The sequence below is a fragment of the Engystomops pustulosus genome, chromosome 6, assembly GCF_040894005.1.
Source record: "Engystomops pustulosus chromosome 6, aEngPut4.maternal, whole genome shotgun sequence".
In the NCBI taxonomy this organism is placed as follows: Eukaryota; Metazoa; Chordata; class Amphibia; order Anura; family Leptodactylidae; genus Engystomops; species Engystomops pustulosus.
The window spans coordinates 165,537,195-165,553,782 of record NC_092416.1 but is presented as its reverse complement, the minus strand read 5'-3'; the positions used below and the strand labels follow the sequence as shown (position 1 = coordinate 165,553,782).

At 44.6% G+C, this 16,588-nt stretch overlaps 1 protein-coding gene across 5 annotated transcripts in view; it reads right to left on the bottom strand.

Annotated features, from left to right (window-relative positions):
- Positions 1 to 2,289: 2,289 nt before the first annotated feature.
- The window catches only part of RALGAPB (Ral GTPase activating protein non-catalytic subunit beta), a 46,138-nt gene continuing 31,839 nt past the window's right edge, over positions 2,290 to 16,588 (bottom strand). For 2 of the 5 annotated variants that reach the window (XM_072112214.1, XM_072112216.1), the window contains 15 exons: positions 14,552 to 14,673; positions 13,089 to 13,271; positions 12,238 to 12,392; positions 11,779 to 11,966; positions 11,537 to 11,643; positions 10,970 to 11,122; positions 9,138 to 9,347; positions 8,685 to 8,843; positions 8,431 to 8,593; positions 8,076 to 8,198; positions 6,832 to 6,965; positions 5,834 to 5,942; positions 5,678 to 5,753; positions 5,446 to 5,594; positions 2,290 to 4,922 (listed from right to left, as the gene is read on the bottom strand). In XM_072112214.1, the coding sequence (XP_071968315.1) occupies positions 4,729 to 4,922; positions 5,446 to 5,594; positions 5,678 to 5,753; positions 5,834 to 5,942; positions 6,832 to 6,965; positions 8,076 to 8,198; positions 8,431 to 8,593; positions 8,685 to 8,843; positions 9,138 to 9,347; positions 10,970 to 11,122; positions 11,537 to 11,643; positions 11,779 to 11,966; positions 12,238 to 12,392; positions 13,089 to 13,271; positions 14,552 to 14,673 (2,225 nt within the window). In that variant the 3' untranslated portion in view covers positions 2,290 to 4,728. Of the gene's footprint in view, positions 4,923 to 5,445; positions 5,595 to 5,677; positions 5,754 to 5,833; positions 5,943 to 6,831; positions 6,966 to 8,075; positions 8,199 to 8,430; positions 8,594 to 8,684; positions 8,844 to 9,137; positions 9,348 to 10,969; positions 11,123 to 11,536; positions 11,644 to 11,778; positions 11,967 to 12,237; positions 12,393 to 13,088; positions 13,272 to 14,551; positions 14,686 to 16,588 lie in introns of all 5 variants that reach the window. The other 3 variants (XM_072112212.1, XM_072112215.1, XM_072112213.1) reach the window with 2 other exon arrangements.

Genomic DNA, 16,588 nt, shown 5'->3' with positions numbered 1-16,588 from the left:
TAATGGAGAACGGTCATGCGCAGCCGTCTGCTCCATTACTCTGATGCAGCGACGAGGGGTCCAACAGAGGTACATGAGCACTGAGACCCCCACTGATCATCAAGTTAGGCCCTTTCCCGTGGATAGGGCCTAACTTTTCTTCGTGGGAAAACCCCTTTAAAATGCCACATGTATGGTATGTTAATAAATATGTGTGTGAATAAGAATGGTAAGGCAAAAACAAGGCCAGAATAGAATGAGAAATGGGACCACCGTGTGGTCATAGTATCTGTAATATGAGGTGTGGCCCTTCGTATGCCCTAAAAGCCTCAACATGGAGCCACAGTACTAAACAGATGTGACCGCAACTGGAACCAGACCCTGGGATACAGCCGTCCCTACTAAATCTCCCAGCGTAGGTAATGAGTGGCCAAAAAAGAGAGCAGGTCACTTAGTCAAGATCAACCCACCAGGAAACGTTTCGCCGAGTCATAGGGTCATCAGGGGCATTTAATGTGACCAAGGTAAGGAATCTAGAAGCAGCAGTGATGACGCGGGTCCTCTGCATCATCATCAGATGTTTCTAGGGAAGAGGCGATGGACCATTTCCTGAAGGCACAAGTGCAGATGATGAAGATCATAGGGTTCGGTGTGGAGCCTGTACAGAAAATTATCCAATAAATGAGCTCTCCATCAATATATTTGCGGCACTTTGAGGAAGTCAGAGAACTTCTCCTATGCATTGAATTGTATATGAGGACACAGATGCCATTTATTAATATGAACTGGTCTCCATCATATTGAAAAGTGCACAAGCACTGCCACGGATATATACAAGAAATAACCCAAGGTGCCACCTGGATGTGCGGATGTCCATGTGTGCTGACTCCATCGCTTCTGCTTTGGGCTCGCTTTGTGTATCCCCTCAGTGGGGCGTTATATGTATATATCTATATGCCTGTATATTATGTACTACTTTGTATACTACTGCTGCCAATTATGATTAGGGTAAGGGGCGGGGGGCATTCCCAAATTCTCCACCAGGCTCCATTATTGTAGCATGTTCCTTGTATACATGTATATTAGGACGTGTCCTCCTCTCATGGCTGCAGGACACATTTGTTAGTTATTATGCAGCATGCGTCGCTCTCCTTGTGGTTGTATATGGCAGAGGCTGCAGCGTCAGGAGGTGAGCCAATACTCTGCATGCAGGGGACGTCGCCGTGCCATCTGTTCTCCACTGGCTCACTACCACTAGGCGTCCAGCAGAGGGCACCACTTCACCAGCTGCTAACACGCCTTGCCCAGACATGAAGCTGTTGGTTGGATGTAAATCTTCTCATTCTTCTGGCAAAGAGACTTATAGGAATGGTATTACTAGACCGCAGTGGTGGCGCTGGCTCAAAACATCTTCTGGCTGGAGCTACAGATGTCCCCTGGTCAGCAGGACACTTGCCCCGCTGTCCAGGAATCACTCCCGACCATCTCAGGATATAACGAGTGTAGTGCTCCTGTGGCAGGGGGGAGGCACATTGAGGGTCTGTTAGGGGGACAATAGTGAGAGTGTGTGTGTGTGTTTGTGTTAAAGTAACCTTCATGGTTAGTCCTCCTTCACATAAACATATGCTATAGTAGCAGCAGCAGCTCAGGAAAACTTGCTCTGCTCACCCCTCCCCTCCCCTCTCCATAAGGAGCAGGGTCAGCTCCAGGCTTCAGTAGGCCCCTGGGCGACAGAGCCTCAATGGGCCCCTTTGGAGTGAACTCACGTGGCGGCATCATTAAAAGTTCAGAAAACAGGCTCCTGTTCCCGAAAATATTCCTTAGTTTATCATCCCAAACAGCCCACCTCATGGTTATTTTATATAAAAGCCACCCCGCCCCCTTTGAATTCATTAGATACAACCCTCCACCCCATGGATTTCTTTAGTACAGGCTTATGTGGGTCCCCCTCCCCCAGGACCACTGGTCCCCGGCACTTGCCCAGGTATATCCGGTGCCCGGCCCTGGCCCGATAGTGGAAAAAAACAGAGGATGCTCCATATTTGGGCTCAAAGTTCCACTGCCAGGCGCCATAGGGACCCATTGCAGAGCCTTCCCAAGTATTGAGTGGAGCAGCAGGACACATCCCATTAATGAGAACGGGAAGGTCCATTCTCATGAGCGACAGAGATCCACTCTCATAATCACTGGGTATCCCTCACCGATAAGACTCTGGCTCTAAGAAAAGGGGGATAACAAAACCTGTACAGCCCCTTTAAGTCACACACGAGCCATTCTCCAGACATTCCCAAGATAAAAACGGACACAGGATTTCTTTAAATAATAATTGCCTTTAAAATTTATTTGACTAAATGTGTTACATTCAATATCAGATGTGACTGGCATGTACAGAGCCCGTGTTTCGTGGCTTGGGCAGGAGATAGTATGTACAGCTCTGCGCCGCCGCCACCACCGCCGCCCCTATATACAGAATACAGTAACTCCGCAGCGTCAGGACTTACAACATGAACTCGGATACAACTGTGCACGCGAGCCAAGTGACTACATGTGTTCCCAAATCATAAAAAACAAAAAAAAAAAAGTGCAAACAGGGGGCGCTGTCCTCAATCTGCTACATGGAAGCCAGATCAGCCATTAGATCAGCGGATTCAGACGTAGAAGAGAAAAAAAACTGTACATGTCATAGCGAGACAGGACACCCCACACAAAGGCAACAATTCAAGTGAGATTAGAGATAAAAGATATGTAAAATATTTCAAACAAAAAAAAAACCCAAAAAAACATATGTACATTTAAAAAGATGCTCAAATCTTTAGACCCTCGGAGAGGAACCAGCCCCCTCCCCCGGATCATACAGTAGGGATCCCACTTCCTGGGAGCGGTGAATGGTATCTGGTCGGGTGTTACAGATGGAGAATGAGACGGCTCGATCTTCTTGCCATCAGACGACTACTGCTGAAAAATCCCCTGTACAGATGACAGTGTGACTTGGGCCAAACCGCGACCCCTAGTATCACACTATGTGCTGATAATTTTCCTTATTTATCCCATTTGTAAAATTTTTTTTTACCGATTTAAGGCTCAGAAATCCCCCGTGTGAGCAAAGATAACTTACTGAAGGGAACTTATGAGCTGACTGAATATAGTATACAGTGAGCTCCCTCTAGTGGTGGCAGCAGACCGCATCTTTGTCAACGCATGTGATATGCAAGCTTGTATCAGGAAAACGGAGCTGCAAAATACATTGAGGGGCACAAAAAGGTTGTACAGGGGTCTACAGTCCTCTAAAAGGGAGGAATTTCATTTATTATTTTTAACAGAAGGTTTAAAGAACATCTACCACTAGGATGAAGGATTGTAAACCAAGCACACTGACATTCTGGTGTGTGCCCCCTCTGGCAGGATCTGCTCTTCTTTTGCCCTTGTTTTTAAGAAATAAAGGATTTAAAATTATGCAATTGAACCCTATGAAGCCTGGAGCCTCTCAAGGTCATTTGCATATTTTTTAAAGCCTTTCTTTCTTAAAAACAAGGGCATAACAAGCTTAAAGAAGAGCAGATCCTGCCAGAGTAGGCGCACACCAGTACGTCAGTGTGCTTGGTGTACGATCCTTGACCAATGTGGAAGATTTCCTTTAAAAATGATAAAACCAATCACTTTGAGGATCCTCCGTCTTTAGTAACAGTGCCCTTTACACACACACAAAATGAGCCGCCTCAGCCAGTGAGTAGTTAAACAGCATTTCCTGCGTATCAACAGGAAGTACTGCAATGTGATTGGCTGCACAGTATTTCCTGTGTGTCAGCAGGAAGCAGAGAAGTGCTGTAATTTGATTGGCTGGGTGATTGATTAGAAAACCATTGCTTTCTGTACATTTTTAATCTAATCTGGGAAATTTGTCAAAATTATTCCCCCACCAAAATATAAATTTGAATACAACATTGGGGTCCCTAATTTTTTTTTTTAGCGAAAATATAGCAGTGAGTGTTTATGGCTCAAAATGTCACCATTTCTCACTAATCTCTCTTGATTAATCTGAAGATTCGTTATAATGAACATAGCCAGAACCCTTCACGTGAAGAAATGCCGCAGTTTTAATATAAAATACCGCTTCTCGGGCTTGGTCATGGAAGACGCTGCCTCCACCTGCCCAACAATCCCAAAATCTGCTCGGAAAGATTACAAAAAACGGAAACGGGAAAACAGAACCTGCATCCAGCGACGTAGAGGCTTCAGTAGAATCTCTTACCGGTCATCGATGTGCTAAGCTGCAGCGTGTTATTAGCCCCTCGGAAGTGGAAGGGGTTAACAAGTGAGAATGCATGTGACGGCGATGTTTTAGGGTGCGCGTCCCCCTCTCTACCAGTCTGTTACGCTTCTGGTGGTGCAACATATAATGGACCAAACTGAATATATAGGATTTGCATACATAATAAGGTGTCACACCTGCCCTCAGCTCTTCTACCTGACGTGTTACCTGCCTGTGGGATGGATAAACCTACATGGCTGAGCCCTTTCCGCGTCTGTCCGCAGCCTTCATCTCGCATCGCACTGGAACAGGTGTATTGGCAATTCCTAGCATTGAGGATCCATGTCTGTATTAACCATGAATATAACCCCTCGTATGCCACGGACCTTCCTCAGTGCAACAGCTCTAATTTTTTTTTTTTTGGTTTCCAGACCTCGCCGGATTGGCCCTTATAACACAGTCATTGGCTCCTAGGAACCGCAGAGTGGAGGAGTTTTGGTTTAAGGAGTGCAGCTCTTCAGGCCAACTTCATGGAAGAGAGAGGTGTAGAACTCGGGTTCGAGCTGTCGGTTCCTGTACTTGTTCACGATCTCCGTGATCTTCTGCTTCCGCCGCACGTGGGGGGTGTTGTACGAGTCGCTTTCCAACCTCTTCCTCCTGCAGATGTTGATAACGGTTTGCCTAACTAAAAAGCCTGAAAAGAAAGAAGAATGAGAAAGAACATCCCCAAACACGGTTTTCTAGATCTCTGCTTGCTGTCATTCTATAAGGAAGCTTCAGCGTTTACCTACTTTGGATAAAAACTGGTCCCTGGTCATGTGATGTCATACAGGTGCACAGCTCCTTATATCCCTGGTCATGTGATGTCACAGGTGCACGGCTCGTTATATCACAGAGTTATTAGAGCCGTGCGCCTGTGTGACATCACATGACCCGGGCTGTAAAGAGCCGTGCACCTGTGTGACATAACATGCCCAGAGTCAGGTGTTTATCATTATAAGTAACCAATTAAGCTTCCTATAGAATGACAGCAAGCAGAGTTCTAGAAAACCATGAGGAATTGATACAGAAAGTATATTGGAAAATTTTACAAACTTTTCATCACATAAACAATATCAATTATTTGTTAAAGGTGGACAACCCCTTTAAGGAGCAGATGAGTGCGTGCATCACACAGGACAACAATCGAACTATACGTAGAAGACCACACAACCTACCTAGTGCTCTTCTGCTCACCACCATTTCATCCACCAATGGAATGACCATATTGAATTTCCCAGAAGCCCCATGTACTTTCACACGGAACAAGCCCGTGTACAGGGGGTGTATGAAGATTACAGGAACCTCCTTGTCGGGTGTGCTGTTCCTGAAGGTGGAGAACAAGAGGAGTAAGATTTTTGCAGTAGTTCATAGCGAGGATAGTAAGCGGAGGCCAGGTAGACGCGTCACCTGATGGAAGTGCTGTTGGTCGTGGTCTCTATGCCAGTGCACGTCTCTGCTGCCAGGTCCGAAAGGGGAAAGTTTTCTAGAAGACACATAGGACATGGTTATTACCTTGCAATTCAAGGACTTATAATAGAAGGAGCATAAGCCATAATACTGTACCCAGGTCATCATACTGCTCCAGCCACACAACAGCCACCTTGGTCTCTGGCCCCAGAGGGGGAACCGTCCGGCCGTGCGGGGTCTTCCTTGTCCTAGATGTGGGACTGAGCTGGATAAACAAACAATTTATAAACCTGAATATCCTGTGACACAGAAACACCTGAGTAAATGCTTCTCCTGATCATAGAGAGAAATGTGCGGCAGAAGAAACACAAGCTTATCATGCCCAGCATCCTCGCATGATTTTACCCCATGAAACTACTCACCCCCTCAGGTAGGGGATGAAATGCCCTTAGATTCCCTCTCAGGTTAATGGGAGAAATTGTCACAAATTAAAAAAAATAAAAATCTCCAAAGTCAAGTGAAAATGAGCAGAGACGAGTCATATTTTGCCTGAGATTAGTCACACTGATCTGCTGCAGGGGAAGCATCACTTCCCAATCATAAATCTAGTGCCATCATGGCAGATAAGAATCTCATCGTTCAGGACGCATCAGGCTTGTGGTTCTGTGATCTGCAGAACTGGAGATACAGGTAAGTTAAAAGACATAGTTAGAGATTTGAGCTGCAGATAAAAAGATCCAGTTCCTGCCTTTTAGAGAGAAAAAAAAAAAAACCTGATGTAAAGTGGTTGATGAGATTCTTATCTTTAACATGGTACAAAAAGCATGTTTATAGGCGATGCAAAACATCTGAAGTGACACTCCTCCTGCAGCCTCTACACTTGACTCATCGGAGGAAAATATGACTCTTCTCGGCTCATGTTCACATGACTTTTTTCTTCATAAATAAATAGGTGAGATTTCACATAAAAAGGGGATTATAGAAAATACATGTCCTCCCCAACCAGAGGAAGCTGGGGTAAAACCTGGTGATAGGTTCCCCTTAACATATAGCAAATAAGATAAATAACAATGTGGTCAAGAGTAATATGTAAATAGGATTTCTTAGTCAATTACTTATTCTCCGGCATCGCTCTACAATGACGAATCTCTCACCCTTTGTGCAGAGTTCAGACTCTCTGTATGGTTAGGAAACAACTCCAATGTCAGAGGCTGCTTTAATATTCCGGGCAGCAGATCCATGTTGGAGTCACTTTCCTGCTCGGACACATTACTTTCTGAAGTATCTGCTGGAGGAAGCACAATAGTGGAGACAGTAAGTCTAGGTACTTAAAGGGTTTGTCCATGAAAGAAAGTTCTCAAAATTCAATCCCATTTTGATGTTTACACAATAAAGATCATAATTAACCCCTTACTTTACAATTTTACTCAGTGTTCTTGTCGTTTTAGCTCCAATCACTCAGTGATGATCAGTGTAAGATTCCAGGGGGTGGGCGGGGACTCTCTAAGCAGACACTTAATGATCCCTCTGTGCTATGAGATGTTGTTTGCTGACAATGTGCTTAGATTATTAGGGTGCAGGGCTTATATACACTTTTATTTAGCTTACAAACATTCTACTAGTATCTGACAAACATAAGAGAGGAGACATTATAACATCCGAGATGGAAATCACACACAATGACACTTTCAGCTCTGCTATATCTCACCTACTATAACAATTTCCTCCAGTGATAGCCCTTTAGGACTGCCAATTCCCTGATGACGCTGGGGCTCGTGTTTGGTTTTTAGAGAATCACAGTTGTGGCTGTTAATGAGTAGGGTCGCTGCAGAGATCCACTATTCCAGACACTACGATTGAGTAGCTACTCAGCGTGTGATACTTACATACGAAAAATAGCAGCCCAACATGTGAAATTTTAAAACAGTGGAGTGTGATCATTTAATAAAAGTTAAGTTTTAGGCCTGACCAATAAGGCTCATGTCAGTTTTGAAAATTCGATCTACTATAACCCACACACAGTCAGCACTGCTACATGCCTCCCCTGCAATAAAGACCTTATCTGTCTGTATCTTGTAGAGTAAATCTCTGCACTGCTGACATGAAGCACCTGTGTTTGAGCTGGTAATGCAAGGGGAGGGGCAGGAGGCAGAGAACACTGCAGTGTGCAGACAAGAGAAGCTATTCATGAGAAGAATCCGATCGAAGATTTACAGTCGGATACAGGGGTAACCACAACTGTGTACACCAGGACGGATAGAGACAGGTTGGAATTAGATCTGTGGATTGATGTATTTTTGTTAAGAACAGTGAATTAGAGAATGTGTTATTTTGTCTTGAATCTTGTCTTTGTGGAAATACCCCTTTTAATGTACCGCTACCAGGTGGTAGGACTTACTCTGAGACTCCACCGCGGACGGCACCACAAAAGCAATCTCCGTCAGGGCATCCGCATAATACAGGACTTTCTTCTCCCCATTAAAAACGCTTCCACCGGTGTCCACAGCAGTCGCTGTTTCTTCTAGTGAAAGGGATAGAAATGGATATCAGAGCTCAGTTGTTGGGGGTCCGTATATTTGGAAATATTTTACTCCTATTGAATGCTCATTGCTGGAATTTCCACTAGCGAGATAATGAAGGTTCATTCTGGACGCACGCGTTAGGTAAACTAAAGACTAGAACTGCATTGCTGGCATTGTACCCAACAAAGGGTTACTGACTCATTAAATGCAGAGGCCCGATATTAGACATACCAGGACCCTGTTCATTCTCTCCAATGCAGTTAATGGACCAACTCGTGGATACGTGTCCCGTCCAACCAGGATGTGTCCCAACATCGACAGGCCAACCCAAAGAGAGCAGGAACTCCAAGAAGTGCGGCTGAACGTTACTAGAAGACTCCACATTCTTCAGGATCTGAAATACACAAGACGCCAATGAAATCCTAAACACAAATATCAGTGACCCCGTCCAGAGTCCTGTACTGCTCACCTGTCCCCCCTCTTACCTCCTGACTTGTCTTCTGCCCAGCCTTCATGTAGAAAATGAAAACTGTATCAAAGGGGCGACAGGGAAGCAAATCCAAGTATCCAATATCATCAAAGAATCCAGGGATGTGGGAGTCCAGTGCAATAAGGTGAGGAGGTAGACGGCTATTCGCTGGCTCCTGGTGGATAACAGAGATTATGTATACAGGGCTGAGTGTTGAGCAGATCATAACCAAAATTTTGTGAATTTGGGCACCGAACCCATACATTAGCCTTTCCGGCTAAATATCATTGCTAATAAGACCCACAATGGGTGCAGGTTAGTGTTTGGGCTTCGGGTACCCAAACAGAATTCATAATTTTGGGTTCGGCCAGACCCGAATTTGATGGTGTTTACTCATCCCTTATTCTAAGCAGTAAGGGGGTCCTGCCTAAACCAAGCCCACCACATCATTCTAACAATCCTCACTTACTTTCAGCGCTTCCAGAGAGAGGAACCCAAAATGTGACAGGAGCAGGCGTGCGGTCTGGAACTCCTGCGCTGGAGGCGGGGGCTTACACTCCGTCACAGGATCAGGGTAACTCTTCTTCCTAAACTCTTCTTCCTTCACATGGTCCAGGGCCGTCTCGTAAGCAATCTGCTTGGCCATTCCAAGCTTCAGCTTTTCATGTCTCAGCTCCAACTATGAATAGAAAAGCAGATTGAAGTCTATACCAGTTTTTGCCTTCTGAATTGTCGGTTTTGATAAAAACTGGAGAATATTTTTCATAGTTCTGTGTTGTTCCTCCGTTATTCCTCATGATTATTTATTAATAAGCTGACAAAACGAGAACTTAAAAACGTCCAACGTAACATGTCCCTGGGGAGTCTGATGGCAATGGTACCATATAACCCTCAGCTGTCAATCTAGACAGAACTTCTTGTTATTCCTCTTCACCGTTTATCAACTATTTCAGTGTCCTTGTTATTTCCACATTATACTACAGGCAGTCCCCGGGTTACGTACAAGATAGGGACTGGGGGCTTGTACTGAAGTTGAATTTGAATGTAAGTCGGAACTGGTATACCCGCAACCACTGGCTTGCAGTTCTTCCTGTGCAAGCCCTCCGCCCACTGACTGGTAACTAAGGAAGCTAATGCATCCTTGCCGGCAAACCTCTGATACTGCCGACATGTACTTACTGCATCTGTATGCTATCCCCGGCATCTCCGTGACTGCTCCCTTTTTTCGCTCTCTGCCCAATGAGGAGGCAACATTAAATATTGCTGTACAGTACTTAAAACAAGCCACAGTGATGCCGGGGATCGCATACGGGTTGCCGATCTATGCAGTAAGTACGGGAAGTAGTTACCTGCAAGCTCCGGCTGTGGACTGCCTAGAAGCCCTCCCCGCACTGACTTGTAACTAAGGAAGCGTGAGATCGCATCCTTAGTTACCTGATCCGCGGCATCTTCAGCAAGCTCCGGCTCTTAGATCTTCCTGTGGACCGCCTAGAAGCCCTCCGCCAACTGACTTGTAACTAAGGAAGCGTGAGATCACATCCTTAGTTACCTGATCCCCGGCATCTCCGTGTCCACGCTTCAGTGCGGAAGTGCAGTGCGCATGCGCAAGGTGCCGAGAGTCCCGTTCGTATCTACGGGTTGTACGTATCTCGGAACGTCGTAAGTCGGGGACTGCCTGTATATGAAATCTGCCCCCTTTAAAAGAACATTTATCTGTGTAAAATAGGGCAGTCTGCAGAGATTTCACTGTATAAATTAAGGTATACATACACATAATATTAAAGGAAATCTACCATCAAAATCCAGCATGAAAACCCGGGACATTACTCATAGATCCAGACACTGAGTGTGGTATCTCCTTATATTTCTGATCCATGGCCTCCTTCCTTCTAAAATCAAACTTTTATTTTTTTATTACAGTAATAAGCCCGAGGGGCTCCTGGGGGTGTTATCAGAGACCCTCTGTGCTGTAACTTCGCAGGCAGTTTCATTGTCTCATCCTCCCTCCTGCTCTCTCAGCACTTCCCCCTCCCTCTGACTGCTCTACTATCACACAGTGGGAAGGGGGAAATGCTCCTTGCACACTAACAGACTGTGAAGCTACAGTACAGATGGGCTTTTGTAAGTTCCCCAGAGACTTTCTGGCTCATAAGCATCAGCTGACTCGTTTATTTTAGCAGGAAGGAGGCCATGGATAAGAAATATAAGATTATCACAGTCACGGTGCCTGGATCTACGAGTAATGTCCCTGGTTTATCATGATATATCAGGACAGTGGTGTCTGAATGTTTATAGGCTTACCTCTTCGGTGACAATTTCATGCAAGTCAGGAATACTTAGATCTGCCTTCACAAAGGGGATCTTATCCACCTCTTCTGGAAATGGCCGATGCTTTACATTATACCTGATGCCCACATCGTTCTCAGGCTTTGGCCTGCCTTCTGGGATGAACATCTGTACATTGAGGCAGAAGGTAACAATCAGTTCCAAATGTTATCATTCTCAGAGTATACAGATAATTTTGTAATCACTTCTGAGGTTACAAACAATATTGAAAAACTTTGTGCCTAAAGAGGATGTTTGAACTATTTAAATGAACGGTTATCCACAGGATATGGGATACTAGCTGACTGGTGAGGGTCCGACTACAATGATCTCCACTGATCACAAGAATGGGACCCCCACGACCCAGAGAATGCTGTAGCATCAAAACTGATGCAAGATGAGCCATCTAGTTTATCCCAACATAATGCCCCCTTTTACACAGACATGGGCGTAGGTATAAAATCGGACTCAAAACAAAAAATGGTATTGGTTTTCAGACCTCTTACGTAATGCAATTTCCGAAATCTGTTTGCAGATACTCACCCTCTGATTGGCTCTGGCAGCTCGTGGTAGGTGACAAAGCTGCATGGCCCAGGCGTGGCGACCGGACATGCCTCTGATTAATACGGTAATGGACGGACTTGGATTGCCTAAGGATAGGAGGCTCTTGTAAATATAAGGGCTAAATATACGATTCTGGATCTCATATATGTGTTGAGTTATGGAGGATGTAAGTAAACTAATACAAGAGGCAGGGCTAAGCGGTATACACAAATATTCCTTACTCTGCTCATTCCCCAGCGGCTGCTCCAGCATGGCCAGTATGACGCTGTTATCCAGCACAAAGTAGCGGAAGCTGTACTTGCTGATAGTCGGCAGCCGGGAGTATGTGATCAGGGTGGTCTCATTCACCAGACTGCAGGGGGACGCCGGGCCACTGGGAGGTGGGAAAGCACCGAGGAGCTGCATTATACTGGAAGAAAGAACAAGAGTCCTTGTAAATATCCAATCATTCTCGCGTATCTAGATCGCATGCTTCACTATATGTTTGGAAATCACTAGGACACAAACGCAGATAAAAACACTGGAGTGGTAACCTAAACATCCCGAATTTCTCTGTATTATCTAGCGTAGTTTAGTTATTTACAAAAAACTGAATTTTGCATTATTTTAGATTGTGTGGATTCAACAAATATAGGACAATCTTCCCATTTATGACGCAACTAACTAATAAAATCCATTACCAGGTTAATGTGGCTTCTGCAGCATCTTTCACTCTCATAGAGGCCGGGTTGTGCTCTTTGTCTCCTTTAAATCGAACTTCTTGCTGCTCTGGGTTTTTGGATTTACTGCCGGATATTCCCAGCTCCACAATCTCTAGCACCTCCCTTAGGCAGTCCTAGAAGAGGGGGGAAAAAATATTGTAAAATAATAAAAAAAAATATGACAGAAAATAAATCTGTGTATTGGCCGCCAGAGCCCGGGGAAGGGCCCAGAGCCGCTGTATAAAAGAAATGTGTGTTTATGTAGCGGAGCTATTACAGAGATGTGTGGGGGAATTTTTAATTGGTATCAAACATATTTTCTTTTTTTTGATATCCAAATCTATGCACCTTATAGTCCAAAAAAATATGGTACCTGTATTCTTCATGACAAAATGTATAACATTTAGCTCTAATGCATTAAGTGGGAAATAAAAGAATTAAAGGGATTGTCCAAGAATGAACACTGAGGGCTTTGAGCTGGACTATGGTTCATCAAAAAGGCTGGCGCCACTTGATTTGGACTGTGAAAAACGGACCGCAGGCTGGATGGATTTAATGCAGAGTGCGAGGCTCCTTGTATCATAGTGACCCGATTCAAGGAGTCCCTATCTATATATCTATATCTATATCTCTATATCTATATCTCTCTATATCTATATATATTACTATGACGCAAGGAACCCCATCCTATCCTTAAAAACCCAGCCTGCGGGTTTTTCACAGACTGAGCTTGGTTCTGTGGCACCTGGCTATGATAAAGGGATGGTTGGAATGGCAGTTCTCTGGACAACCCCTTTAAGGGCAAGATGTAGAATAGGATTTACATTTACCTTTTCATTTAACATATCTGGATGCTCAGTCAGCCAGACGCACAGGCACTGAAAGGCAGCGACGATCATGGAGTGCAGATCTCTGGAGTGATGTGGGGCAGGACGGGAGCACTGGTACACGATGTATGAGCAGACTGAGCTCACAGCTCTCTTCCTGTCTGCAGAGTCAATGCCGACCTTCACCTACAGAGGAAGCATGAACATACCCATCAGACTGATGCCAAGGAGACCAGGGGCACAACAGACCATGGATTTAATGGTACGCGACTCGGGGTCCACATTACACAGAGCTTAGGGGGTAAGGATTGGCAGGTGCACTGCATAGCCACCAATTCACAAGACTTCCTTCCATATCAATGAAACCCAAACACTCATGCGCAGCAGGACATTCTCACATTTTTGTACTATTCCTCAGATGTAAGGGACACTGGAGATATAAATAGGAACAATTCTGCCTGAAGATATTAACATGATTGTCCAGGAATAATAACAATGCATCCAAAAAAAAGCACCAATCCAGTCCACAGGTTGTGTGTGATACTGCAGCTCTGCCCAATGGAGTTGAACTGCAATACCAGAAGCAACCCCTGTATAATGGTGGCGCTGTTTGAGGAAGAAAGTAGTGAAAGCCTTTCTGAGCCTAAACAAAGCCTTGTCCCAAATTACTCTGTGCATGGAGTCACAGAAGACCGCTCACGGGAGGACGACCGTGACTGACAAAAGTAAAAGTCTAAGGAGACGTAAAATCTAAAACTGAAATGGAATATTTTGGAATACTAATTTCAGATCATTCGGAAGAAAAAAAATCTTGCTAAAAAAAGGCATACGTCTCATAGTTCAAAGGTCCGCTGTCCTGGAGATCAGATAAAGTGCTCATGTATGTAGCAGCGTTGAGCGTCCCCATGTAAGAATGTATGTAGCGGTGCCGATAGCGTTCACGTGAGTGAATGTATGTAGCAGTTCTAAACGCATTCACATGAGTAAATGTATGTAGCAATGCTGAGAACGTTCACATGAGTCAATATATGTAGCAGTGCCGAGCACGTTCAAAAACCTATTAAACCTATTACACTTTACAGCTAATCATTGCAGTCTGGGACTATAGTAACATCTAGAAAGCTTCACCAGAGGTCATAGGGGTCTGTCTGTAACTATGGGTTGTCTGTAAGTCGGGTGTGCCCTTAAGTAGGGGACCGCCTGTATATACAAATATCTTTTTGTTAATACCTGGAGTATTGATATCACATGTCCTCACAGATGACCGACACCTGTGAGGACGTGGGATATCAATACTCCAGGTATTAACAAATACATATGCAATATACACACACTCATATTCCTGAATGTTGGACCTGAGAAAATGGTACTGACCCAACATGCAGCGGTGTCTCTCCATAGCCAGCGTCAGATACACTAAGGACACACTGAGGACAGACACAGATACGGGAGTGTAGATTACTGACCTTGGCGAGACCAGACAGTAGCTCCAGGGCAGCCAGCGAGATGCTCATGTCCGGTCTCCATTGTGAGTTGAGTCTCTGAGTCACCAGGTGGATGCTGCGCATGAGCAGACCGGCCGCTGTATCTGTATGAAGAGCTAGGATGTAACCGAAGAACCAACGCAAAGCGGGGAGGGAAAACAACCGCTCATTAGTAACGGGAAGCGGACAGCCCCGGAGGAGGGCGCAGCCACAGAGACACGGAAAACACTGGCGCCATTATATCGCTCCACTCCCTTATATCATCATTACGTGACGTACCGACATACAGGGGTTAATGAAATCAGTCTACAAATCAAGTCCATGGTGCAGGTTAGGTCACAGCGGATTCACAGGGGACAAGCCACATAGGGGAACCTCTGGATATGGGCCTATAGCTACAATCGGGGCAATGGTTCTTATTCTGAGGTATTATTTTTATGCTTTTGTTTCAATTTCCTTCATAATGTGCTATAAACCAAGATATTAAAAGCGGTCAGCCAATTTACCTCATGTTTTTTTGAAATGTGTGTGTAAGAAGCAGAATATTAGGTAATTTACCATTATACATCTATGGAAAGCTCGTCTTTTACCTCATCGGCCGGACATTACTGACCATAAAATGGCGGGAAATGGAGGGTCATGTGATCTATAACTAACCATGACCAATTGCCCTGCCAGGACCTTATGAAAGTGTTTGTGAATTTAAGATCAAGGCAATTGTTCACAGAGATGACATGACCCTCCATCTGCGGCCATTTTATGGTCAGGAATGTCTGGCTGATGAGGTAAAAGACACTTTTCCCGCCCTAATATCAAGGTATATAGCAATACTCTGATCTGCTGTGACTTAACCCTGGCACCGCCAATGACGAATATTGATCATGCAACATACATTTCCAGGATGGATTGTACAGTGTTGTACATTGTTGACCTGTGGTGATTGTTAGTTGTGATTTTTTTTATAGGAGTTTTGTGTGGATTTTTGGGTGTAATGAGGAGAGAAATAAAGGATTTACAATGTAGAGAGTTGGCTGGAGGGGTACCTGGATATCCTGGGGGGAAACAGTAAAGAGAACCAAGGTTATTTATCCTCCTAGGGTCACCCCCAAATGTAAGAAATAATCTCTAATCGTCTTATAAAGTTATAGAATGAAAAGGGAAATTATGCTAATGAGATGGATGCGGGTTGTTGGAGCCTATCCATGCTTTAGCTTCACAAGCTGTTACACTGTCCACCTACTGTGAGAGATTACAGCAGGCAATCAGAGGGAAGGGAGCTGAAAGGAGGGGGAGACTGTTTAACAGCCTGGGAAGCTACAGCAGGGAGGGGCTCTGGTAAAAGCAATCTTTGTTACATATCTGGGTTTAGAGGTCTCCAAGAGTTGTCAATGGCAGATAGAGATCGCTTCTATACAGCTGAACCCCTGTACTATTCAAGTCCAGCAGTTGGTCTGAACTCCAGTTTGGAGAGGAACCATAGTGGGTAGGGTATATATGCTTGTAATGAAATTGTTCTTGGACTGTACTCCAGTTTAGAGGGGAACCGTAGTGGGTATATATGCTCCTTATGTAATAGTAGTTGGACTGAACTCCAAATTAGAGGGGAACCTTAGTGGGTACGGTATATACGTTCATAATGAAAGTTGTTGTTGTACTGAACTCCAGTTTAGAGGGGAACAGTAGAGGGTACAGTATGATCCTTATGTAATAGTAGTTGGACTGAGCTCCAGATAAGAGGGGAACCATAGTGGGTACGGTATATACGCTCCTTATGTAATAGTAGTTGGACTGAGCTCCAGATAAGAGGGGAACCATAGTGGGTACGGTATATACGCTCATTATAAAAATGGCTTATGTAAGATGGATTGTAACTACATGTAGTGGAAACCTACAACACAACTACACACGTACATTAAAGGCCTATAGAAATATTACAGACTCCATACGAGATACCAGTCATATATGAAAGGCGCTAGCAGTGGTAGAGTCCATCTAAGCATCTAGATCTGTGGACAGGAC